Here is a 24586-nt window from a genome sequence, read left to right as displayed (position 1 = left end):
AGCAAGATTGAGGATGAATTAGAGACAACTAAAAAAGAAGTAAGAGATCTCAAAAAGAGATTAAGAGATGCTGAAAACAACAACAGAGTCCTATGGGATACAAATGAATTCTACAAAACTTTCAAAGAAGAACTAATACCTCTACTTTTGAAAGTCTTCCAGAAGATTGAAGACACTGGAATACTCCCTGCCAGCTTCTATGGAGCCAACATCACCCTGATACCAAAAGCAGACAGGGACACAACCAAAAAAGAAAACTACAGACCAATATCTCTGATGAACATAGATGCAAAAATATTGAACAAAATTCTAGCCAACCGGATACAGCAGTATATCAAAAAGATTGTTCATCATGACCAAGTGGGGTTTATCCCAGGCATGCAAGGTTGGTTTAATATACGTAAATCAATCAATGTGATCCACCACATCAACAAAAGCAAGACCAAAAGCCACATGGTCATATCAATAGATGCAGAGAAAGCCTTTGACAAAATACAACATCCCTTTATGATCAAAACACTACAAAAAATGGGAACAGATGGAAAATTCCTGAAGATAGTGGAGTCTCTATATAGCAAACCTACAGCCAACATCATACTCAATGGTGAAAAACTGGAAGCATTTCCACTCAGATCAGGTACTAGACAGGGCTGCCCACTATCACCATTACTATTCAACATAGTGTTGGAAGTTCTTGCCATAGCAATCAGGCAGGAGCAAGGAATTAAAGGCATACAGATTGGAAGAGAAGAAGTCAAACTCACCTTATTTGCAGATGACATGATAGTATACATGGAAAAACCTAAGGAATCCAGCAAGAAGCTTTTGGAAATCATCAGGCAATACAGTAAGGTGTCAGGCTATAAAATTAACATTCAAAAGTCAGTGGCATTCCTCTATGCAAACACTAAGTTAGAAGAAATTGAAATCCAGAAATCAGTTCCTTTTTCTATAGCAACAAAAACAATAAAATATCTAGGAGTAAACCTAACCAAAGAAGTGAAAGACTTGTATACTGAAAATTATGAGTCACTACTCAAAATTGCAAAAGACACAAAGAAGTGGAAAGATATTCCATGTTCATGGGTTGGAAGAATTAACATCATCAAAATGAATATATTACCCAGAGCCATCTACAAATTTAATGCTATCCCCATCAAGATCCCAAGCACATTTTTTAGGAGAATAGAAAAAATGCTACAAATGTTTATCTGGAACCAGAAAAGACCTAGAATTGCCAAAACAATCTTGAGAAAAAAGAACAGAACCGGAGGCATCACACTCCCACATCTCAAACTGTATTATAGGGCCATTGTCATCAAAACTGCTTGGTACTGGAACATGAACAGACACACTGACCAGTGGAATAGAATTGAGAGCCCAGAAATGAGGCCCCACACCTATGGACATCTAATCTTTGACAAAGGGGCCCAGACTATTAAATGGGGAAATCAGAGTCTCTTCAACAAATGGTGTTGGAAACAATGGGTTGAAACATGCAGAAGAATGAAACTAAATCACTGTATTTCACCAAATACAAAAGTAAATTCCAAGTGGATCAAGGACTTGGATGTCAGACCAGAAACTATCAGATACTTAGAGGAAAATATTGGCAGAACTTTTTTCCGCATAAATTTTAAAGACATTTTCAATGAAACGAATCCAATTACAAGGAAGACTAAGGCAAGTATAAACCTATGGGACTACATCAAATTAAAAAGCTTCTTCACAGCAAAAGAAATCACTACCCAAACCAAGAGACCCCTAACAGAATGGGAGAAGATCTTTACATGCCATACATCAGATAAGAGTTTAATAACCAACATATATAAAGAGCTTGCCAGACTCAACAACAAGACAACAAATAACCCCATCCAAACATGGGGGGAGGACTTGGACAGAATATTCACCACAGAAGAGATCCAAAAGGCCGAGAAACACATGAAAAAATGCTCCAAGTCTCTGATTGTCAGAGAAATGCAAATAAAGACAACAATGAGATATCACTTCACTCCTGTGAGAATGTCATACATCAGAAAAGGTAACAGCAGCAAATGCTGGAGAGGGTGTGGGGTCAAAGGAACCCTCCTGCACTGCTGGTGGGAATGTACATTGGTCCAACCTCTGTGGAGAACAGTCTGGAGAACTCTCAGAAGGCTAGAAATGGACCTACCCTATGACCCTGCAATTCCCCTCCTGGGGATATATCCTAAGGAACCCAAAACATCCATCCAAAAAGATCTGTGTACACATATGTTCTTGGCAGCACAATTTGTAATAGCCAAAACTTGGAAGCAACCCAGGTGTCCAACAACAGATGAGTGGCTGAGCAAGTTGTGGTCTATATACACAATGGAATACTACTCAGCTGTAAAAAATGGTGACTTCACCGTTTTCAGCCGATCTTGGATGGACCTTGAAAAAATCATGTTGAGTGAAATAAGTCAGAAACAGAAGGATGAATATGGGATGATCTCACTCTCAGGCCCAAGTTGAAAAACAAGATTAGAAAAGAAAACACAAGTAGAACCTGAAATGGAATTGGAGTATTACACCAAAGTAAAAGACTCTGGGGTGGGTGGGTGGGTGGGGAGAATACAGGTCCATGAAAAACGATGAATGAAATAGTGGGGGTTGTATTGTTAAATGGGAATCTGGGGAATGTTATGCATGTACAAACTATTGTATTTACTGTTGAATGTAAAGCATTAATTCCCCAATAAAGAAATAAATTATTTAAAAAATAAAATAAAATAAACTATATATGTGTGTGTGTGTGTGGTTTTGTGTATTTATTTGCTTATTTGTTACTGGATAGAGATAGAAACTATGAGAGCAGGAGATATAGAGGGAAAGAGACAGAAAGATACCTGCAGCCCTGCTTCTGCTTCACCAAACATGAGACTTTTCCCCTGAAGGTGGGGACCTGGTTCTTGCACAGTGTAATGTGATGCTTAACCAGGTGTGCCACTGCCTGGCCCCTGGAAGCATCTGTACACCTCTGTGCCACCCCCACTGATGGGGACCTGTGCACAATAGTCACTGGCTGGCACAAGGCTACCAGCCTATGGAGGGTGGGTGTCCTCAGACTGACAAGGGCAGAGGGCTGGGAGATCTTGGCATAATGTTGAGGCCCCTACCAGCACATCCTGTGGGTGGTAGGTCTGGGGTGTCCAGTCTGGGATCCACCCCATGCCTGGCTCCCCGTTGCCAAACTTCTCACAGAAGGGCCCATACTGGGGCTGGGAGTGGCCACAGCGGTGGGGGTCATGGAAGGCCATGTAGAGGAAGAAGGACCTGCATGGTGGGTGGGTGGGGGCTTAAGTGAAGTGATCAAGGTAAGCTGGGATGATGATCCCCTAACACCCTAACACCCCCCCCCCCCAGGAAGCCCCTGAAAGCCTCCCTGAATCAGTTTCCCCATGTCTATCTCCCTCTGACCAGAATGGCTTGTTTCTGGAAGCTTCCCCCCGCCTCCACCCCTTCCATCTGGGGCTGCCAAGAGTCCCAGGACAGGCTCATGTGCTGCCTGCAGGGACTGGTTGTGAGGGCACCTGTCATCCTGCATCTGCAGGAACTTCCGCACCAGCAGCTTCATCCTGGTGATGTTACGCCCCACCTGCAGGACGGAGTCGTTCTCCTCCGTGTGGGCAAAGTCAAAGGGGTACACGGCCTCGGGCCCCACGTGCTTCTTCCCAATGATGCCTGCAGACAGGAGCACTGTGGTGAGAGTCCCCCTCTCTGCCTCCTAGGTGGCCCCTCCATCAGGCCCAGGACCAGGCCAGACTCCCAGGCAGGGCACTCACCTGTGCGGATACCAGCTTGGCTGAGCAGCAATGGCAGGCTCTGCACGCCGTCAAAGGAGTTGAAGTGGTGGACATCCTGGTGGAGGCCGTACATTCCATTCTGGTGCTGCTGGCAGACAGGCCTTAAGTCTGGGCCCTGTGCCCACCTCATCCTACCTCTCTGTGGCCCCAATATGGCCAGCACCCAGAAAGATTTCCCTGACTCTTACTCTGCACCCAAGAGGTACACAGGCCCTGCCCCCCCCCCCCCAGCAGGGGCTGAGAGACAGGTTAGCAGTGTCTGTGTGTAGCACAGCTTCACGCAGGTGTGATTTCACTGCTCTCAGCCACTTCATTTAGAGGGAGAGGAAGGAGTACCACAGCACTGGAGCTGTGGGCCTTAGCACCTCTCATGTGGTTCGAACCTGGGATAATGTCACATGGTGAGGCACACACCCTGCCCAAGAACATTCTCTCCAGCCCCAGTGGATAAAATGTTGGGCGCTCAAACATGGGGTCCTGAGTTTGACCCTCCCCCATATTACTCTGGCTCTCTCCCTCTCAAATTTTTCCATTAATAATTAATTAAAAGTGATAAAGTTTATATCACATGTAGAAAATGGTAACGTTTGTGCCATGTGTATAAATCATTAAAGTTTATATTATGTCTATGAAACAGTAAAGCTTGTGTCATGTTTATAAAATAGCAAACTTTGCGTTGTGTATTAAGTGCTAAAGTTCATGTCTTGTGTACAAAATTGTAATGTTTGTGTCTTGTGGGGGCTGGGTGGTGGTGCATCTATCTGGTGAGCGCACGTTACAACGTACAAGGACCCAGGTTGAAGCCCCCAGCCTGCTGTGGGACAGCTTTATGAGAGGTCTCCCTCCCTCCTCTTTATATCGTCCTCCCTTCCCATCTATATCAAATGAATAAATAAAATAGAATAAATACATAAAAAATCTGTGTCATGCATATGGGGTGGTAAAGTTTATGTTACATAAGTCTCAGCACAGTAGCACAGCTTAGATAGCAGCTAATGCCAGGTACCTCACTACCTGCTTCAGACCCCAAGGTCAACCCCATGACAACTTTGAAGGAGGTGGTCCAGCCCCAATTTGCAGGGGAGGATGGCCATCCTCCCTGTCCAGAGGGACATCCTCTGGTGTCCAGAGACATCTGATGTCTGGTGTCCAGACATCCTCTGGTGTCCAGAGGTGAGTGAGGCACCCCCATGGCTACTCAGAGTCCCTCTAGCATCCGCACACTTGGGAGTGGGGGTGGGCTGCAGGTTCACCTGCCTACTATGTGCTCACTTGGGGCAGGCCGGTGAGAAGGCTGGCGCGGCTGGGGGAGCAGCTGCTGACAGAGGTGAAGGCATTACGGAAGGTGAGGCTGCGGCGGGCCAGCGCATCCATGTGTGGGGTTTGGATGGCGCTGTTGTTGTAGGTGCCACTCTCAAAGCCTCCATCGTCCGCTAGGAAGGTGGGGGACAGAGGATTCAGTGGCTGGGCTGGGCACAGGACCACCTGGTTCCCCAAGTGGGCTTGATACCAGGCAGGTGTGACCCTAGAAAACAGAGACTTAGGTAGAGATGAATACAGGCACCAGAACAGCCACACCCAGGACACACCCCTGTGCGCACACCTCTCACTGAGGCTCAGCACCCATTCAAATCCACATTGCTGGGCACAGGTGGTGTGGGAGGGGCTGCCTAGCTCCTAGAAGCCTGCTGTTTCTTCCCTTTGCCCCAGAGGAGGTGGTGGCAATAGGAAGAAACCAGGGGGAGGATGGGAGATAGCATAATGGTTGTGCTAACAGACTTTCATGCCTGAGGCTCCAAAGTCCAAGGTTCAATCCCCACACCACCATAAGCCAGAGCTGAACAGTGCTCTGGGGTTTCTGTGTCTCTCATGAAACCAGGTGATAGTGCATCTGGTTAAGTGCACACATTAAAGTGTGCAAGGACCCAGGTTTAAGACCCTGGTCCCCATCTGCAGGGGGAAAGCAGGTGTCTCTTTATCTCTCTCCCTATCTCCCCTACCTCTCTCAATTTCTGTGTCTACCCAATAACATATAAATAAAAATATTTTTTTAAAAACCTATGATAGCATAGTGGGTAGATAGCATAATGGTTATGCAAACAAACTCTCATGCCTGAGGCTCCAATGTCCCAGGTTCAATTCTCTGCACCACCTTAAACCAGATAGATAGCATAATGGTTATGCAAACAAACTCTCATGCCTGAGGCTCCAAAGTCCCAGGTTCAATTCTCTGCACCACCATAAACCAGAGTGAGAAGTGCTCTGGTGTTTCTCACTGTGTCTCTCTCAAAAATAAAAATACTTAAAAAAAAAAACAAACCTATGGAGAATCCCCAGGGCCAGCACCTGCCCTGACTCCCTCAGAGGCAATTGGGGAGGGGGGTTGACCCATTGAAGGCCCATCATTCCCCCACCCACAAGAGCTGATGTCAGCAGGCCAGGTGAGGACGAGAGGTGTACAGGGGTCACACTTACTGAGCACCTTGCCCATAGCCCAAATGGGAAAAGCCATCTTTCTCCAAGCCTGCCCAGGAGTCTTGGCACTTGGCTATAGGCCTGTGAATGGTTCCCTACTTCCCCAAATTCATAAATGGGAGTCCTAAACTCCAGTAGGGGCTTCATTCAGATTACATGAGGTCCTAGGTGTGCACCCTTGATCTGATAGGACTGGCCTACTTGGAGGAAAAAAGATTTCTGTTCCTTTACCACAGGGAGCCAGGAAGCCCCCTGCTGTGGACTGTGAGCACCCAGAACAGTGAGAGATCAATAGTGTTGTTTAAAGGCCCCCACGATGGTAAATGTATATTTTCTTTTAAATATTCATTTATTTACCCTTTTGTTGCTTTTTGTTGTTTTTTATTGTTGTTGTTATTGATGTCATCCTTGTTCGAAGAGAAACGGAGAGAGGAGGGGAAGACAGAGAGGGAGAGAGAAAGACACCTGCAGACTTGCTTCTCTGCCTGTGAAGCGACTCCCCTACAGGTGGGGAGCCGGGGTCTCGAATCGGGATCCGTACGTGGGTCCTTGCGCTTCGCGCCACATGCACTTAACCCGCTGCGCTACCGCCCGACTCCCGGTAAATATATTTTTTTCTACCAGCAGGGTTATCACTGGGGTTCTGTGCCTACATGATTCCACTACTCCCTGTGGACTCTCCACTCGCCTTTCTCATATCAAATGAAAGAAACAGGGACAGAGGAGAGATACTACAGCACTGCTTTACTGCTTGTGGAGCTTCCCCGATGTGCGGTGCCTCCATGTGGGGATGTGGTGCCAGGCGGCTCAGACCCAGCTCCTCACAAATGGTAAAGTGAGTGCTCTACTGGGTGAGCCACCTCCAACGCTTTTTGTTTTGGCAGCTAGAATGGCTAGGAACGGAGCTAACCCCTGGAATACACCACCCGGGCTCTGGAATGGTCCAGTAGGAATCCCAGTTCCAGCAGGACATAGCTGCACCAGAGTTCCAGGGAGTGGCGAGAGCCCTTCCGCCAGAGCAGTTTATGTTACAACTAGTTGGAAGGCCTGGTGGGCAACCGCAGTTAATCAGAAACACGCTGGCGGAAGGCCAGACCTCATGAGGAAGGAATCAGGTCCCTTGTGACAGCGGGCCTGGGCGCCAGGCAGGAAGTCTCGTGAGCAGCTGGGTGCTGGAAGAAGTTTCAGGGTGGGGGATAGAGAGGGAGAAGAAGCACCGAGCCTCTGCGACAACCTTGGAGGTTCCGGCCACTTGGCAGAGGTGAGGGCCCCCCACTGAATCTCGGGGACCTGGCACCCGCCCCTGTCTGGGCCTGGCGGGGTGCAGGGATCTGGCCATCCCGAGCCTAGGGAGACCGGCCGCAGCGGAGACCCTCACTCACCCAGAAGCAACAGCACGTTCCGAGGCCGCGCCCAGTGACCGCGGCAAAGCCCCAGCCGGAGCAGCAGCGCGCAGCACAACAGCCCCGGGCGGAGCATGGCGGCAGCTCGAACAGGCCCCGCCCAATGTCGCGTGACACAAACCACACCCGCTGGGTCACGTGGCCAAGACCCCGCCCCGCCCCCTGCGGCTCTTGCGGACCCCGCTGCTGCTACGCTAGGAGACCCGGAGCTACGCTGCAGGTTAAGTCCACCGGTGGCGGAGCCTGGGCAGAGGTGGGTGCCCGGCCTGGGATGGCGGGGTCCCAGGGTACGCAGACCAGGGCGGCAGATGAAGGGCGATGCTGGGTCCCAGGGTCGAGATCGTCCCTCTCCCGCCACATTCCCACCCATCATCAGCCAATGTGGGGTCCCCTCTCTGACACCCCAGGATGTGGGAGCCGTGGTTTCGGTGTGGGGGTGGTTTCTGCCCAGTACAATCCCTCGGGGGGTGACCTGGGGGGCTTACCTGGGGCCAGCTCTGCGCAGAAGATGCTGCGACCCAGGATTAATGGAGGAGCCTTGATGTTCCTCAGAACCAATTAGAAGGCTGGGGTGCAGCTGCGGATGCGGTGCCACAGGTAGCCTGGAGTGGGCAAGGCCTCAGCATAGGAGACCCCTTCCCCTAGTGGAGGAAGGCCTTGGTGCGTACTTGGAAACTGAGGCCCATGGTGGTGGTGGTGGTGGTGGTGGTGGTGGTGGTAGTAGTAGTAGTTCGAAAACCCCCCCCCCCCCAGCACTAACAGCCAGACAACTAGCTTTTCTCGCTTGCTTCTAGTAAATTCCCAGAGGAGGAGAAAATGAAAGGAAACTGATTTTCCTGGTAGGGAAAATTAGGTCTAATTAGCCACCCTCCTTTTTTTAAATCAGTGTATTGAGATCTTGTTGATTTGCAGGGTTGTCACTCATGCCTTCCACCTCTAATTGGACTTTAGATAACTCGTTATTAAGAAATCAATGGGGGGGGGGTCAGGCGACAGTGCAGCAGGTTAAGCGCACATGGTGCAAAGCGCAAGGACCTGAGTAAAGATCCCAGTTCAAGCCCCCGACTTCCCACCTGCAGGGGAGTCACTTCACAGGCGGTGAAGCAGGTCTGCAGGTGTCTTTCCCCCTGTCTTCCCTTCCTCTCTCGATTTCTCTCTGTCCTATCCAACAACAATGACAGCAATAAACAATAACAACAACGATAAACAACAAGGGCAACAAAAGGGAAAAATAGCATCCAGGAGCAGTGGATTCATAGTAATAAGCCTGGAGGCACAAAAACAAACAAAAAAAGAAATCAATCGGGTTCTTGCAGGGGGAAGGCTGAGGACGGAAAGAAGCCACTGAAGGTTTGGGGCAGACAGGATTCAGGGAGAACATTGGGTGGGTGGGGCTGCACCTTCTTTGAAGGTTCCCTCTGCATCAAATCTGGCTGCTTCTCACACATCAACATGGAGGTTGGGGGTCTAACAGCTGGCTCAGCCCCTTGTCACAGGGATTCAGACAGTGCCTTTCTGGCTGCCTGGGGGGTGAGGGCGGCATCCCCAGAAGCAGAGAAGCCCCAGCCTGACTGCCTTTCCCTCACCTATCCCCCTCCCCCTAGGCATGCCCTCTCCTGTGAAAGCACTGGGGCAGCCCAGGCCCTCCAGCCCCACCATGGACCTGCAGGGTGGCTGCTGCTGCTCCCCTGCAGCCTTGCAGAAGGGGCTGCCCATTCTGGGCTGGCTGCCTGACTACTCCTTGCAGTGGCTGAAGATGGACTTCATTGCTGGGCTGTCTGTGGGACTCACAGTCATCCCCCAGGCACTGGCCTATGCAGAGGTGGCCGGCCTCCCACCCCAGGTGAGCTGTATATTCCCAACACTGCCTGACCTCTAATGCCAAGTTTCCGAGTCTACCCAGAATAAAGACGTGGGGTTCCTCCAGACAAGCAGGAGCCCAGGCTCCAGAAACCTGTTTATGATCCTGAGTTCACATGACTGTCTTGGGCAGATACACATAGGTATGGTGACTGCCCTCATTATATTGTCCCACATCTGTTTCCAGATAGTCTGGTAGGCTGACACCTGTGACCTTAAGGCTTCCCCAGACCTGTTGAGTGCATGGGGTAGAACAAAGCCCCCTTCCCCTACTGTCACTGCACAGTGGAGGGGGTGTGTCTGAGTGTGCAGGGGGCATTGGGGACCCCACTCAATGTTCCCTGCTCTCCCCCATAGTACGGCCTCTACTCTGCCTTCATGGGCTGTTTCGTGTACTTCTTCCTGGGTACCTCCCGGGATGTGACTCTGGGCCCCACAGCCATCATGTCCCTCCTGGTCTCCTTCTACACTGCGCATGAGCCTGCCTATGCCGTGCTGCTGGCCTTCCTATCTGGCTGCATCCAGTTGGTCATGGGGTGCCTACGTTTGGGTGAGACTGGGGTATCTTCCTATTATTGTGTGTGTGGGGGGGGCGCTTAGTGCTGCTCCTGGTGTCCCCAAACACATGCCTTTGCCCTTCAGCACCTGCTCCCTGAATCTATGTCTATATGTGTGTGGGTGTCATTCATGGCTCCCTTTAGCTCAGATTCTAGCCTCCCTTTCCTTCACTCCAAACCAGAAAAAACTGTTTGTCCCTCTTCCCTTATACACACCTTTCCCAGCCTGCAACCATCCATGTCCCTTGGGACTGGGCAGAGGGGGACCAACTCTATCTTCCCTCTTGGCCAACCAGGTTTCCTGCTGGATTTCATCTCCTGCCCTGTCATTAAAGGCTTCACCTCTGCAGCCACCATCACCATTGGTTTTGGGCAGATCAAGGTAGGCATAGGGCAGTGTGGAACAGGACCAAGGTCAGGTGGGATCTGGGGTGATACCTGTCGTGGTCCCCCATACCACTCAGTGAGGTGAGTGAAATTGGGCAAATGAAGCCACGGAACCCCCAGTGGCAGGTCAGGGCTGTGCCCCTACCTGGTGGCTTGGTGTTGCCTCTCTGACCTTTCCAAGTCATGGACCCCCAAGGCCAGACTGGCCTCAGACTGGCCTCCTTATTGAGAAACTGTAGACTGAACTGGCTGACTTCATTCCTGCTAACCATGTGCTGGGCATCAGATGGAGCACTGTTGTGGGTAGGGGGGCGTTTTTTTTTTGTTTGTTTTTTTCCATTTCCATCTAGGAAGAAGAAAACCTAAGGAAGGCATGAGCAGGTGGGACTTACATGTTACATACATGTAGGTCAAGCAGATCATGTGGCTGTGATTCAGGCTGCTTTGGGGCTAGACTTGTCCTTATTTTCTGTCCACACCTTAATTTCCAGTGTCAAGAATGTTCCTTTATGCCCTTATAATGCAATTAGGGAGTGGCTTCTCAGGGCCCTGGTACTTGGCTGCCCAAAGGACTCAGAGTTTTGACAGCATTTTGGAGTTGGGGTGGGGGTCCTTCTGACTGCCTAGCCCCAGAAACTGCCCCTCTCCACCCACCATGATCAGTGACCTTACCACGTGGATTTCGGGTTCTGGGGGGCTCTCCCAATCTGATCTGCAGAATGCAGAACTAAAGCGCTGTGCAGAGCCCATCCTGCTCCCAAGCCGCACAGTCCCCCACCCCCTTCCTCTCAGGGCTGTGGTTCTTCACTGCAGTTTCCCCATTCAGGGCTGTGATTCTCCTTTCCGGCAGAGGGTGGTGTCTGGTGGGCGGGTCTCCCACTAACAAACACGATTTTGAGCCAATGGCTGTGGTATCCAGAAGGGCGGGGCGGGCAACTGGATGTCTGACGTTGGCGCCTTCCAATGGAAGCAGGGTTTGGTTGGTGTAACTGTGAACTCCGGGACTCAAGTCTCCAGGCGAGCCAGTTTGCTCTAAAATAGCCCAAACTGAATTCCCTTGGGGATGAAAATCAGTTATAAAGATCCTAAATATTGTTTTTTACTGTTTTTTTAAATTTAAGTCTATTATTATATATTTATTATTGGGTAGCAACAGAAATTGAGAAGGGAGGGGTAGCTAGGGAGAGAGAGAGAAAGAAACCTGCAGAACTGCTTCACCACTTGTGAAGCTTTCCCCCTACAGGTGGGGGTCAGGGGCTTGAACCCGGGTCCTTGTGAACTTGTGCCATTAACCAGGTGCACTACTGCCTGCCCCACCCCCACTATCCTAAATATTAAGCACCTTTTACCTGGCAGGTAAATTATTTGTGCTTATTTGGGGGGCGGGGCAGGGGATGGATACATGGCCCTTTTACTGTGAGAATTGTGTAATCTCTGAGGATTCAGCCTTGGGTTTAAGTGAGGACAAATGCTGAGTGCTTCAGTCAGAGTCTCTGTTTGCACAGAACCTCCTGGGCCTGCAAGACATCCCAAGGCAGTTTTTCCTTCAAGTGTTTTACACTTTCCGCAACATTGGAGAGACCAGGTAACCCAGAGACATTTTTCCTCCCCAATAAGGAAGCCACTCCTTCCAAACACCCTTTTCTACAGAGGATGCCCCAAGCTGTGGGAAGGGGAAGAACAAATCTGGAAGTGGGAGGGGGTGTGGGGTGCCAGTAGGAGCTGTGCTGTGGTAGTGGAGGACCCTGACAATTTGCTCTTCATCTGCTGTTCAGGCTTCCTGAAGTCCCTAGTGATGCCAGCAGGCAGGGTGTGGCAAGGACGCAGACAGACTGGCAGCATCTGAGCCCTGCTACCAGGGTCCAGACTAGTGCACCTGCAGAGTTTAGAGCAGAATGATCAGAACAGGGATGGAGGTCCCTTAGGGAAAAGCCAGGAAGAAGCCTGCCCCAAGTGCTGACCTTGGCACCTGACATGCAGGGTGGGGGATGTTGTGCTGGGACTGATCTGCGTGGTGCTACTGCTGGTGCTGAAGCTGATGCGAGACCACGTGCCCCCTGTGCATCCTGAGATGCCCCCTGGTGTACAGTTCAGCCATGGGCTGGTCTGGACTGCAACCACAGGTAAGTGGCCACATCCCCAATCTCCCCGAACAGCCAGGCAATATGCTGTGGTCCCCAGGTATCCTAGTTCTATCCTGGAGATTGTTGTATCACTGGTTTAGGCATAGCTTGGGATCTGGAATGTGTCATTCTGTGGGGGCTTCGAACACAGGAGACAAACCCCCCAAACGCAGTGCACAGGCTCGTGGGACAAAGGTGACCTGAAGTCAGCAGTGAATCTGACTAGCAGGCATATTCCTTGGGGACAGCCCAAGTCCCACTGTCACCAACTGGCTCATTCTAGCTGTGCATCTATTGGGTGTGTGTGTGTGTGTGTGTGTGTGTGTGTGTAGTCAGCAGGGGGCATCACAGCTGGGGGGAACAGAAAGAAAGGCAGCAAGGGGGAGTTGGGCGGTAGTGCAGCGGGTTAAGTGCACGTGTTGCAAAGCACAAGGACCTGCATAAGGATCTTGGTTAGAGCCCCCAGTTCCCCACCTGCAGGGGAGTCGCTTCATGAAGCAGGTCTGCAGGTATCTCTCTTTCTCCCCCCTACTCTGTCTTCCCCTCCTCTCTCGATTTCTCTCTGTCCTACCCAACATTGACGACAACAATAATAACTACAACAATAAAAAACAACAAAAGGGAATAAATAAATAAATAAATACATAAAAAAAAAAAAAGAAAGGCAGCAAGGGCTGGGCAGGTTGCTCACTGGGCAGGGCACCTTCCTGGCCATGCACACAGCCCAAATTGGAGCCCAGCATCAAATGAAAGTGTGCTTGGGTGAGGCCCTGACTTTGCAAAATAAATACAAAGATGAAAGAAGAGGGAGAGAGAAGAAGGAAACTGAGATGGATAGTCTCACGTATCATTGCTCCTGGAGAGACCCCCAAAGTTGAGTTGTCATCCTGCTATCAGAGAGAAAGGCAGGTACAGGTAGGCATTCAGTGGACTCCCCCAGTGTTGAGGAGGAGGGAATCAGCCCGTGCAGCAGCCAGTTTGCTGTGCTATCCTCAGGTTCACTGGACTTTTTCTCCTGCTACTGTTCATCTGTTTTTAACCCAATCTGGCATGTTTTTCTTCTCAGATGTGATTATTTTTATATGTAGAAGTCCCTTTTAGGAGTTGTGTGTGCTTGGTCCACTCTTTAATTGTTTCACACAGTGAGGTGAGCCTGCTCTGTTACTCCTGCTTTAATGGAATCATCAAAACATTCTGGGAGGTGGTGCAGTGGATAAACCCTTCGACTTTTAAGCATGAGGTCCTGAGTTTGACCCCCAGCATCATCCAATTATGTGCTGGACTGATATTCTAGTTCTCTCCCAAGTGAATAAATAAATACTTTTTTTTTTTTTTAAGAAAGTACAATCACCTGGTCTCACAGCATCTTCTCAGCTGTGCTTCTGGCCAGATGGTCACTGTGGGCACTCGGGTGACACCTTGCTGCTCCTCAGTCCCACCACTGTGTATTCTCTCTAGTTTCACCCACCTGTCACTTATTCACTGTCCCTTAGCTGCCTGTACTGGTTCCCAGGCAGGAGTGGAGGGGCCCTTGTTTGCTGGGGAGTGTTAGCCTTCTCTTCCTGGGTTCCAGACTACACTTTCAGGTCTCCCTCTGTCTCTCTGCCCTAGCTCGCAATGCCCTCGTGGTCTCCTTTGCTGCCCTGATCGCCTACTCCTTCGAGGTGACGGGATACCAGCCTTTCGTCCTGACTGGGGAGACGGCCAAGGGGCTCCCTCCCATGCGAGTCCCTCCTTTCTCAGTGCCCACTGCCAACGGGACCATTTCATTCTCCGAGATGGTGCAGGTGGGCATCCAACTGGGGGGTGCCAGGGCGGCTGGGTCAAAGTCTTGGTGTGTGCTGGTCTTGTCTGTACCACTCGAGTAGCTGCTTAGTGCTGGTGGGGGCTCCTGAGTCCCAGTGGAAGGGCTCAGGGGCAGGCATGCCTGACCTCAGGTTGGACACAGTCTTCGGCTAGGACGCTTATCTCCAGCCTTGAGCCTGGGGTGTTCCTTTGTGGGTTCTGCCAGCCAGCATTTGCCATGCCCACTCCATGTCTTGTCCTTGTCCGTGCATCTGCTTCCTGTGACCTCCAGGCTCTGTGGTTGCAGTGCTGGCTCACTCAGGGGAGGTGTCAGTTCACCCCACTGGCTTCCTGCTAGGACCAGACCCCACCACTTCCCAGTCCTGGAGGTTACTTACTGTCCCTCTTCCCTGGCAGGGCATGGGGACTGGACTGGCTGTGGTGCCCCTGATGGGCCTCCTAGAAAGCATTGCAGTGGCCAAATCCTTTGGTAAGATCCCACCCCTTTGCCCTCTCAGCTTTGGGCAAAGCCGACTGAAGGGTAAGCACTAGTAAACTGCATCTGGTACTAAGACCATGGAGCTACATGTGCATCAGGCCCAGTGTGCACCAGGCCTCCATTTCTGGCTCTATAAACTTCCAGCGTTCTGGCCCTTTCCCTGTCTCAGGAAACCTGGAACTAGCTCCTGGCTAGTCACCCTGAACCCCTTCCAGACTCAGGGCGCACAGAGGGCCACACTCTCCAACTGCTGAGCTATTTTTGTTGTGAGAGGAAATACAGGGCATCCTGGAGTCTGAGTCTTGCAGCTTATTATCTTTTTTTGAGACTCAGAGGCCAGCTGACCTGCTCTGGCTTTAAGAAGTCTGTCCTGGGAGTTTGGCGGTAGTGCAGCGGGTTTGGCGCATATGGTGCAAAGCACAAGGACCCGCATAAGGACCCTGGCTCCCCACCTGCAGGGGAGTCGCTTCACAGGCAGTGAAGCAGTTCTGCAGGTGTCTTTCTCTCCCCCCTCTGTCTTCCCCTCCTCTCTCCATTTCTCTCCTATCCAACAATGATGACATCAATAACAACAACAATAGTAACTACAACAAAAAAAACAAGAGCAACAAAAAAGGAAAATAAATAAATATATTTTTTAAAAAAGTCTGTCCTTGTCTCAGGACTTGGGAAATGCAGCCACTCCAGCTCTGTGGGGCTCCTGGTCTGAGAAGCGCTTTTTTTTTTTTTTTTTTTTTTAAGAAAATCCTCATGCAGATTGATGGGTGGTAAAGAATGAGAAGCTTATGGAATTGAGCTGTTCCCTGTGAGGTGCTGCCTGAACACCTCTGGGCTTCAACTCTCTGCTGCCACCTGGAGCTGAATGTTTGAAACAAAGTGAGGGTTCACAGAAAACTGGCTAAACTCTGGCTTTTTGAAAATAGATATTTTAGGGGATCGGGTGGTAGCGCAGTGGGTTAAGCACATGTGGTGCGAATCGCAAGGACTGGCGTAACGATCCCGGTTCAAGTTCCCAGCTTCCCACCTGCAGGGGAGTCGCTTCACAGGCGGTGAAGCAGGTCTGCAGGTGTCTATCTTTCTCTCCCCCTCTGTCTTCCCCATCTCTCTCCATTTCTCTGTCCTATCTAACAACAACAACATCAATAATAACAACAATAACTACAATAACAGTAAAAAACAAGGGCAACAAAAGGGAAAATAAATATTTTGAAATATATATATATTATTATTATTTTTTAATAAGAGAGGCCAGAGCCCTGCTCAGCTCTGGCTGATGGTGGTGCTGGGGATTGAACCTGGGACCTCAGAGCCTCAGGCATGAAAGTCTTTTACAGAACCATTACGCAGTCTCCCCAGCCCCACCCTCTCCTTTTTTTTTTTTTTTTAAGATTTATTTACTTAGGGCTGGTCATATAGCTTATTTGGATAGTGCACCACTTTGTGCATGACCCAGGTTCAAGCCTGGCCCCCACCACATTGAAAGAAGCTTTGGTGCTGTGGTGTCTTTCTCTCTCTCTCACTTTGATGGCTATGAGTCAGCTCCTGCCTTACACTCACAATGAGCCCCAAATACCCTTTTACTGTGCCCCTCACCTATAGGCTGGGTTGTTCTCTTGTCATCTAGATTTGTCCTTAGAGAGTACTTTTAATTTAAGCCTTCCCCTCTTATCCTAATGGCAGCATGTTTGCTGTATATAGTAGTAAAACACAAACATAGGAAACAAGTCACTTAACACCTTTGACTCTCACAGATGTCACACACCTGCATTGTGCATACATAGGTCTCTGACTCCTGTGTTCATACGCGTCATATACTATAAAGGTAGACAGTGCTATGGGCAGGCCTTTCTCCCTTTGTTGCTTCTTTCATGCCATAAGTGGATATTTGTGGACTCTGGTTCTTTGTCTTCTTTAGCTTCTCAGAATAATTACCGCGTTGATGCCAACCAGGAGCTGCTGGCCATTGGTAAGGCTCCTGCATGCTGTTGCCAAGTGGGGACAACCTGTGGTCAGAGCTGTTAGTGGAACCTGGAAACACTTCTTAAATAGTAACAGTCTGTGGGCTCTGCAGTCTAGAGCCTATTCCTTGCCAAAAAATTCCTGGGGAAAGGGAGGGGTGTCGTTGTGGGAGCTCGTGCCCAGGTAGGATCTCAGGGAGCCTGTCCAGTCCCCTCCCTGGTTCTCCCTCTGGCAGGGCAGGAGGCTGATGAGGACCTAGGTGTTCCCAGGGCTGCCTGCCCATGTGTGGGCACCGTGTTGGGCACTGTGGTCTGTCTTCTTTTGTTCTGTCTCCGCAAATCAGGTCTATGTGATGATTCATTCTGAGAATATGGTGTGATCTTCAACCTGGTTCCCATTCTTTCCTTTCATTTCTAATTGCCTTGACAGCAGTCTCTGATGCTGCATGGATCTCAGGAGAGTGTCCTTAGCTGTCAATGTCTGTGAGAGTGCATTGTACTCACTCCAGTGCTGCCATACTGTCCTCAGCCTTTAGTTCTGTGGAGGAAACTGGACCCCCCACCCCCACACTCATGGTCTAGAGTGTTCCAGGCATATGCTAAATGAGTGGTGACAGGGCCACCACCTGGGTGGACACTGTGACTGGAGCTGCTGACCCCATGGTGCCAGGTCAGCCAGCACAGGGTCAGTACTAGGAGGGACCCCTGGGGACTGGGTCTAGCTCTGGAGTGGGAGTTGGCGTGACTGTGTGATCAGCTCATCACCTGAGCTGCATCTGTCAGTTTGGAACCTGGTGGTCCCCTTTCACCAAGTTGCATCAACAGCCTCCTTGAACCCGTGCCCCCATGGGCTTTCAGGAGTGGGGGTGGGGGCCTCTGTGAAGGTCGGCATGAGGCATATGGGCTGGGATGGTTGTAGCAGGTGCAGACACAGGCTCAGTCTCGGGCTCGTGGTCTCTGTCCAGTGCCCATTAAACAATGGCTCACGGGAAAGGTGACCTCTGCCCCCACCTCTGTGGTCATCTCACACTGGGGGTGCATGTGGCAGCTGGCTTCTGAGTGCTTTGGCCCTGTAGACACTGCCTATCCCTGCCATTCTACTTCTGGGGGTGGGGTGGGGGGGTCCTTTCCCTAATATGGGGGGAAAGGCATGAGGACCAGGTTCAGGATGGTCATGATGGTTATAAATTTGACCAGAGCCCTGCTCAGCTCTGGTTTATTGTGGAGCCAGGAATAGAACCTCAGAGCTTAAGTCTGTTGTGTAATCATTATGCTAGTTCCCCAACCCCAGGCCCAGATTATTTATTTATTTATTTATTTATTTATTTATCTTATTGCCACCAGGGTTGTTGCTGGGGCTTGGTACTGGCACTGAAAATTCACAGCTCCCAACAGCCAGTGTTTCTTTTCCTTTCCTTTCCTTTTTCCTGTCCCACTTCTTTCTTTTTCATTTTCATTTTTTAAATTTTTGTATCTTTATTTATCAGATAGAGACAGCCAGAAATCAAGAGGGGAGGGGGAGATAGAGAGAGAGAGACAGAGAGACACCTTCAATACTGCGTCACTACTCATGAAGCTTTTCCCCTGTGGGTGGGGGCTGTGGGCTTGAACCCAGGTCCTTGCTCACTGTAGCTTCAGGTGTGCTTCAGGTGCACCACCACCTGGCCCTTCTTTTTCTTTGTCTCCTCTTCTTCCTCCTCCTCCTTTTTAATGTTTCTTTCTATAGTGTTTGATACGACATAGAGAGATTGAGAGGGAAGGGGGAGCTAGACAGGGAGAGAGAAAGTGAGACACCTGCAGCCCTGCTTTACCACTCTTGAAGTGCTTCCCCACAGGTGTGTGGGGAGCTGAACTAGAGTCCTTGCAGTTGAGCATATGTGTGCTCAACTGGGTGTGCCATTGCTCAGCCACCCCCAGATTTTTTTAAAGGGCTAGATTCATTCTTTGTGAACTGGATAAGGGTTTCAGTTTGTTTGTTTTTCCTTCCACGACAGTAAGCAGCAGGTCTAGGGCACCCCCCCCCCAGGGGAGCTCCTCCCCACACCTTCTGCTCTCCTGTAGTTTTCTGGTGTTCCCTCTCTCCCTATCAGCTTCCTATCTGTTGCCCTATGCTGTGCCCTGTCCCTCCCAAATAACCCTGCTACTTCTGTGCCCTCCCCAGGCCTCACCAATATGCTGGGCTCCCTTGTGTCTGCCTACCCCGTCACAGGCAGCTTTGGACGGTGAGTACCTGTATCCTGTCCTCTCTGTGTCCCTGGGAAGGTCCTGGCCAGGCCCTGGTACAGCCTGCCAGTGCCAGGCTTCTCTCCACATGCCACTGCTGATCATTCTCTTCCCAAGCAGGGCATGTGTCTGTCCTTCCCCCTGCCATTCATCATCAGCTGCCTGGTGATCTTTTGGGGGGAAGCCCAAGTGGGGTCTTGATAAAACAGTCCCCTCACTGACCACTAGAATGTTCCAGCACATGGGGCCAGTGACTGTGGCAGTAGGGCTGCAGCTCTGCCTGGAGAAGTAGGGTGTGAGCTGGAGCAGGCCCCTGTGGGTGACCTACAGGTCCTAGTGGCTGCCCTGGTGGCCTCCACCAGCTGTCAGGCTGTGAGGGTCTGTGCCAGAGCTACCACAGGCTGTTGCTCCCTGTTCTCTGTCTGGTGCTCAACACCCCTCTCCTTCACCTGTGCCTGTGGGCTGCTCCAGGTTTAGTTGGGAGGTCTGGGGATTCCCCTTTGGTGAAAGGACCCCAAATATCTGCTGTAACTTTTATGTTCTCCTGCTGATTGTCCTCGCTGGCAGGATGCCAGGGTCATCTTCCCACTCCCCTGCACACTGACCCATCTGCCTTGTCTTCTAGGACAGCTGTGAATGCCCAGTCGGGGGTGTGCACCCCGGCAGGAGGCCTGGTGACGGGTGAGCACTCTGACAGCCCACTTCCCCTAGTGCCCTGGCAGTGGGGGTGGTGGATGCATTGCCCTCACTAGCAGGGCTTTAAGGGGGGGACTGCAGGTGGACAGTGCCTTTTCCCTGCACCCTCCCCCCAACAGGTGTGCTGGTGCTGCTGTCACTGGGCTACCTAACCTCGCTCTTCTACTTTATCCCCAAGTCTGCGCTAGCTGCTGTCATCATCATGGCTGTGGTGCCCCTGTTCGACACCAAGATCTTTGGGACCCTGTGGCACGTGAAGAGTGTGTAGCTGCTGCACGGCAGTGGGAGAAACTGGGGCTCAGGGCTCTTGGTTACACCCTGGGATAACCATCATCAGGGCCACTTGGGGGACAGGGATGCACTAGAGGGTGAGGGTACTGGGGTGTCACTACACCCTGTGGTCAAAAAGAGAGGCTTTCACATACCATACCATGCTTGAGGTTCTGGGTTCAAGCCCTGGCACCAGATGGGAGCACTGTGGCCCTGGAGAAAGCTCCACACATGGCAGAGCTACATTATGGTCATCTCTCCTCTGCTGTCTAACATAAAATAAAAGGAGAGGCCTTCCTTCAGCCCCTCATGGTCTAAGGAGCAGCCCCCAACAGCAGGCCCAAAATACACAGGGTCTCCCCCTCCCTCCACTCCCACCCACCTGTGGGAGAGAGAAGGGTCATGTTTGGAGGCCCCACCCAGCCAGCCAGGCCCCGTTGCGCCAGCAGCCACTGTGGAGCCAACCCTCTCCACCAGATGCACCCATCAGCATCACCTCCAAATGCCATTGAAGCCCCTGTGGGCTGTCGGAGACCCTGGGACATCCCAGTCCTGTGCTGGTGGTTGAGGGCACCTGGGAGAAGGGAGGTCTTTGGGACCTCACTGGAGGGGCTCCTCTTAGCCTCCTCTGCCCCCCACTCCCAGGGCTGGACCTGCTCCCCTTCTGCACCACATTCCTGCTGTGCTTCTGGGAGGTGCAGTATGGCATCCTAGCCGGGGCCCTGGTGTCCCTACTCCTCCTGCTGCATGCGGTGGCCCGGCCCAAGATGCAGGTACAATAGCACAGGGACGAGGCCTGGTGGTGGTGGGGGGGCAGGACCTCTGTAGGTTGGAGTCTGTCTTCTATGTGGAGTTTTCCTGGGTGACTAGTCTCTTGGTACCACACAGTGCTGTCCCACCATGCGGGGGTGTAGTTGGTGTACAAACCAACCAGTTAGACCCACACTCCCACTGTGCTGTCCCCAGGTATCTGAGGGCCCTGTGTTGCTGGTCCTGCAGCCTGACAGTGGCCTGCACTTCCCTGCTGTGGAGGCCCTCCGGGAGGTGCTCATGAGCCGCGCTCTGGAAGGTACTTAGCCCATGCCCCCCCCACCAGTCTGCCTCCCCAACCTGCACCCTCAGACCTGACACTCTGCCACAGTGATGTGGGGGGGTGTGGGAGGCTGCTGCCCCCCTACCTCTACTGTGATCCCCTGTGCTTACTCCCCAGTGTCACCCCCGCGCTGCGCGATCCTGGACTGCAGCCACATCTGTAGCCTTGACTACACAGTGGTGCTGGGGCTCGGGGAGCTACTGGAGGACTTCCACAGACAGGGCGTCACCCTAGCCCTCACCAACCTGCAGGTGGGTGACAGGGTCCCCAGTCACTCCTGATCTGGCTGTCCCCTTGTCTTTCTGCTTCCTTTCCTGTGAAGCTCTAGGAGACATGAGTGCAGCCTCCCTCCTCAGAGTGTTCTGATGGGGAACACAGGATTGGGGGCAGCAGGCTCTGGGTGGTGGCACACCCAGTAGAGCACACAGATTACCATGCTTAGGAACCCAGATTCAAGTCCCCAGTTCCCACCTGGGGTGGGGGGACATTTCATGAGCAGTGGAGCAGGTTTCCTTTTTTTTCCTGACTCATCAGAAAGAAAGAAAGAAAGGAAAGGAAATAATGGCCACCAGGAATGATGGAATATGCAACACCAAGCCCTAGTGATAACCCTGTAAAAAAAAAAAAAAAGTCTTGTTTCCCCTGCATCATCCTCTCTCCATGCTCCTGGGTAGAGGTGAGGTGGTTCCTGGGCCCTCCTAGGTCAATGTCTGTATGTCCTGCAGGTGCCTGTCCTCCGTGTCCTGCTGTCTGCTAACCTGAAGGGTGTCCAGTATTTCTCCACCCTGGAGGAAGCAGGTGGGTATAGGCAGCTTCTGCCCAAGGGCCTATCCACAGGAACCCAGGGAATGGGAGGGACCCCAGTGGGACTGTTAGGGACAGTGGGCAGTCAGGAGGCCAGCTCTCCCCTTTGTTGGGGCCCTGGGGCTCTGGTGCCCAGTATGTGTGTCTGTGTGTCTGTCTGAGACAGTTTGTGTACAAAGATTCTGTCAGTTTGAGTTCTAACAGATGCTTATGGAGAAGAGTGGGATGGCATAAGAGACTTTGGTCAACTCTGTGGGGCTGTTGACATGGTGCCTCCCCACATCCTGTGTGCACAAGTCATTTCTGTAGCTCTGTTCTCTATTTTAACAATCTTTTCACAGCCTATTTGAAATTTATTGTTGGGAATATACTTTAACATGTTTTATGCTAAATTGTGAATAATTATGAGACCATAGAGCCAGTCTATATGCACTATTTACCAACCATGGATGTGAATGTAATTTAGTGAGAATTTCATTTATGATTTAGTTTGTCGCTACCACTTCCTGTGAGCTGTGGCCAGGCCAGGTTCATGAGGGGCTTTGCTGTTGTTCTGGGTGCCTGCTGCTCCTTCCTTCCTCTGGAGAGGTAGAGAGACAGAGAAGCAGAGAGAGAAGGTAGAGAAAGAATAAAAGAAAACACAGCCCCAAAGTTTCCTTCAGTGCAGTGGAGGCTGAACTCGAACCTGGGCCTCACACATGGCAAAGCGTACTATCCAAGTGAGCTGTTTTGCTGACCCTAAAAAAAGATTTATTTAATTACTAATAAGAGAATAAGTAATAGAGGAGGGAGGGAGGGAGAACCAGAGCACCACTCTGGCACATACTACACCAGAGGTCAAGCTCAAATCTTCTGCTTGAGAGTTCAACACTATCCGTTACACCACCTCCCAGGCTGCTGGTGCTTGCCCCCTTTAAGCAGTTCTCATCTAGTGTTCTCCTGGGAGGAATACACACTTGGATGTGCAGATATACTGAGAGTCAACAGAAAGCTTGGCACTGTGTCTTTAATTGTGTATGGAATCAATACAAAACCTTCTCTGTGCATTTTGAATGTTTGTTGGGCTACCTCAAGACTGTGCTTTGTCCTCTAGTGTGGATACCTGCAAACCACTGTCCTTCACCCCTTCCCTGAGCAGGCTTGGCTTCACTTCTGAATTCTTTAGTGCTTGGAAACCTTATATACTTTTGCCCCCTTTTAAAAAATTTATTTATTTTTTATAGTTTTCCCCCACTGAGGTTATCACTGGGGCTCAGTGTCTGCATGTTCCACTGTTCCTAGTGGCCTGTTTTCCCTTTTTCTTATTTTTGATAATGGGTGAAAGAGAAAGCTAGAGAGAGAGGAGAAAGACACTTGCAGCATCACTCCACCACTCGTGAACTTTCCTCTGTGTTGGTGGGGACTGAGGGTTGAACCCAGGTTCTTGCTCATGGTAGCATGTGTGCTCTACCAGGTGTGACACTGCACAACCCTCGAACACTTTGCTTTATCTACAGAGAAGTACTTGAAGCAAGAGCCAGGGGCCCAGCCCTATAACATCAGTGAGGAGTCTGTCCCGGAACAAAAGGTAACCCTGCTCAAGGTTTAGCAGGGTCACCTGTGATGGCCCACTGTCTGGAGAGTTTGGCAGAAGGTCCCCATCCCTGCCATGCCAAGTGCCACTTGATTGTTGCCTGAGCTGGTGATGCAAGCAAGGAAGGGAGGTGACAGTGAGGTCCCCTGTGGGGCTCAGTGACTACATTCAGGATGACTGATAGACAACCTTCCTGCTGCTCCACTATCCTGAACCCCCCTTGTGAAGAGTAGTTGGGAGAGAACCTTCTAGAAGGATGGAGCTCGTGAGAAGCAGAAGAAGCAAGGATGCCCAACCTATAGCACTATCCTCTTGTACCCTGTCTTTTGGAGAGGGGGGACTCTTGGACAGGGGTTCAGATCTTGATGGTATTGTCTGTGGAAGAAAGCTGAGTTGTACCAAATGACTATCATGTCTGCTGACCAAAAGCTTGGTTGGTGTGTATGTGTGTGTGTTTGGCTCCAGGGTTATTGTTGGGGTTCGGTGCCTGCACCACAAATCCACTGCTCCTGGAGACCATTTTTACCCCTTTTGTTGCCCTTGTTTTATCATTGTTGTGGTTACTATTATTGTTGTTGCTGTCGTTGGATAGGACAGAGAGAAATGGAGAGAGGAGAGAAAGACAGAGGGGGGAGAGAAAAATAGAGGGGGGAGAGAAAGATAGACACCTGCAGATCTGCTTCACCACCTGTGAAGTGACTCCCCTGCAGGTGGGGAACCGGGGGCTCGAACCGGGATCCTTATGCCAGTCCTTGGTGCTTGGTGCCACGTGCACTTAACCCTCTGTGCTACCGCCCAACTCCCGTGTGCGTGTGTTTTACATTAAGGCGATCTTGTCATCGCTTTGATGTTTTTGTGAGCTTACTGTAAGCTTACCAGAAAGCCACAACCCCTGTGTCAGTCCGTTTCTCCCAATCTGTGCAGCACCATGTGGGTGGGTGTCCCCATCAGCTGTCAGTGTGGTTCCCTCATAATTGGTGCTCTGTGGCCCACTCTCCACACCTTAGTGCTATGAATTCTTTACTGTGATAATAAATGGGTTGTATGTGGTTC

General features: G+C 50.9%; 2 protein-coding genes across 16 annotated transcripts in view; one reads left to right on the top strand and one right to left on the bottom strand.

Moving 5' to 3' along the window:
- Positions 1 to 7810, bottom strand: part of SGSH (N-sulfoglucosamine sulfohydrolase) — a 12959-nt gene extending 5149 nt beyond the window's left edge. For 4 of the 9 annotated variants that reach the window (XM_016195179.2, XM_060171850.1, XM_060171847.1 and 1 more), the window contains exons 1-5: positions 7685 to 7810; positions 5100 to 5260; positions 3807 to 3912; positions 3555 to 3720; positions 3141 to 3297 (exon numbers count right to left, since the gene is read on the bottom strand). In XM_016195179.2, the coding sequence (XP_016050665.2) occupies positions 3141 to 3297; positions 3555 to 3720; positions 3807 to 3912; positions 5100 to 5260; positions 7685 to 7781 (687 nt within the window). In that variant the 5' untranslated portion in view covers positions 7782 to 7810. Of the gene's footprint in view, positions 1 to 3140; positions 3298 to 3554; positions 3721 to 3806; positions 3913 to 5080; positions 5261 to 7684 lie in introns of those variants that run through there. The other 5 variants (XM_007539005.3, XM_060171845.1, XM_060171846.1 and 2 more) reach the window with 5 other exon arrangements.
- Positions 7773 to 24586, top strand: SLC26A11 (solute carrier family 26 member 11). 7 transcript variants are annotated; one of them, XM_060171841.1, is made up of 18 exons: positions 7773 to 7958; positions 8201 to 8365; positions 9310 to 9548; positions 9923 to 10115; positions 10419 to 10504; positions 12015 to 12094; positions 12490 to 12632; positions 14244 to 14419; positions 14835 to 14907; positions 16832 to 16882; positions 19036 to 19096; positions 19723 to 19778; positions 19913 to 20053; positions 20709 to 20836; positions 21030 to 21132; positions 21274 to 21407; positions 21882 to 21954; positions 23457 to 24586. In XM_060171841.1, the coding sequence occupies exons 3-18, from the start codon at positions 9312 to 9314 to the stop codon at positions 23546 to 23548; spliced, it is 1827 nt and encodes a 608-aa protein (XP_060027824.1). In that variant the 5' UTR covers positions 7773 to 7958; positions 8201 to 8365; positions 9310 to 9311; the 3' UTR covers positions 23549 to 24586. The 7 variants fall into 7 exon arrangements, with proteins under 7 accessions (XP_060027824.1, XP_016050667.1, XP_007539068.1 ...); XM_016195181.2 differs by lacking the exon at positions 8201 to 8365; XM_007539006.3 differs by having other exon boundaries at positions 7773 to 8365.

Source organism: Erinaceus europaeus, chromosome 14 (genome assembly GCF_950295315.1).
Source record: "Erinaceus europaeus chromosome 14, mEriEur2.1, whole genome shotgun sequence".
In the NCBI taxonomy this organism is placed as follows: domain Eukaryota; kingdom Metazoa; phylum Chordata; class Mammalia; order Eulipotyphla; family Erinaceidae; genus Erinaceus; species Erinaceus europaeus.
The sequence above is the reverse complement of the archived record's forward strand: the minus strand, read 5'-3'. Positions and strand labels throughout refer to the sequence as shown.

Excerpts from the sequence above, each read along its gene's own strand:
- SLC26A11 (XM_016195181.2), top strand. The coding sequence starts at position 9,312 with ATGCCCTCTCCTGTGAAAGCACTGGGGCAGCCCAGGCCCTCCAGCCCC. Across the intron at positions 10,116-10,418 it reads CATGGGGTGCCTACGTTTGG|GTTTCCTGCTGGATTTCATC; the intron begins GTGAGACTGGGG and ends TTGGCCAACCAG. Across the intron at positions 19,097-19,722 it reads GTCACAGGCAGCTTTGGACG|GACAGCTGTGAATGCCCAGT; the intron begins GTGAGTACCTGT and ends CTTGTCTTCTAG.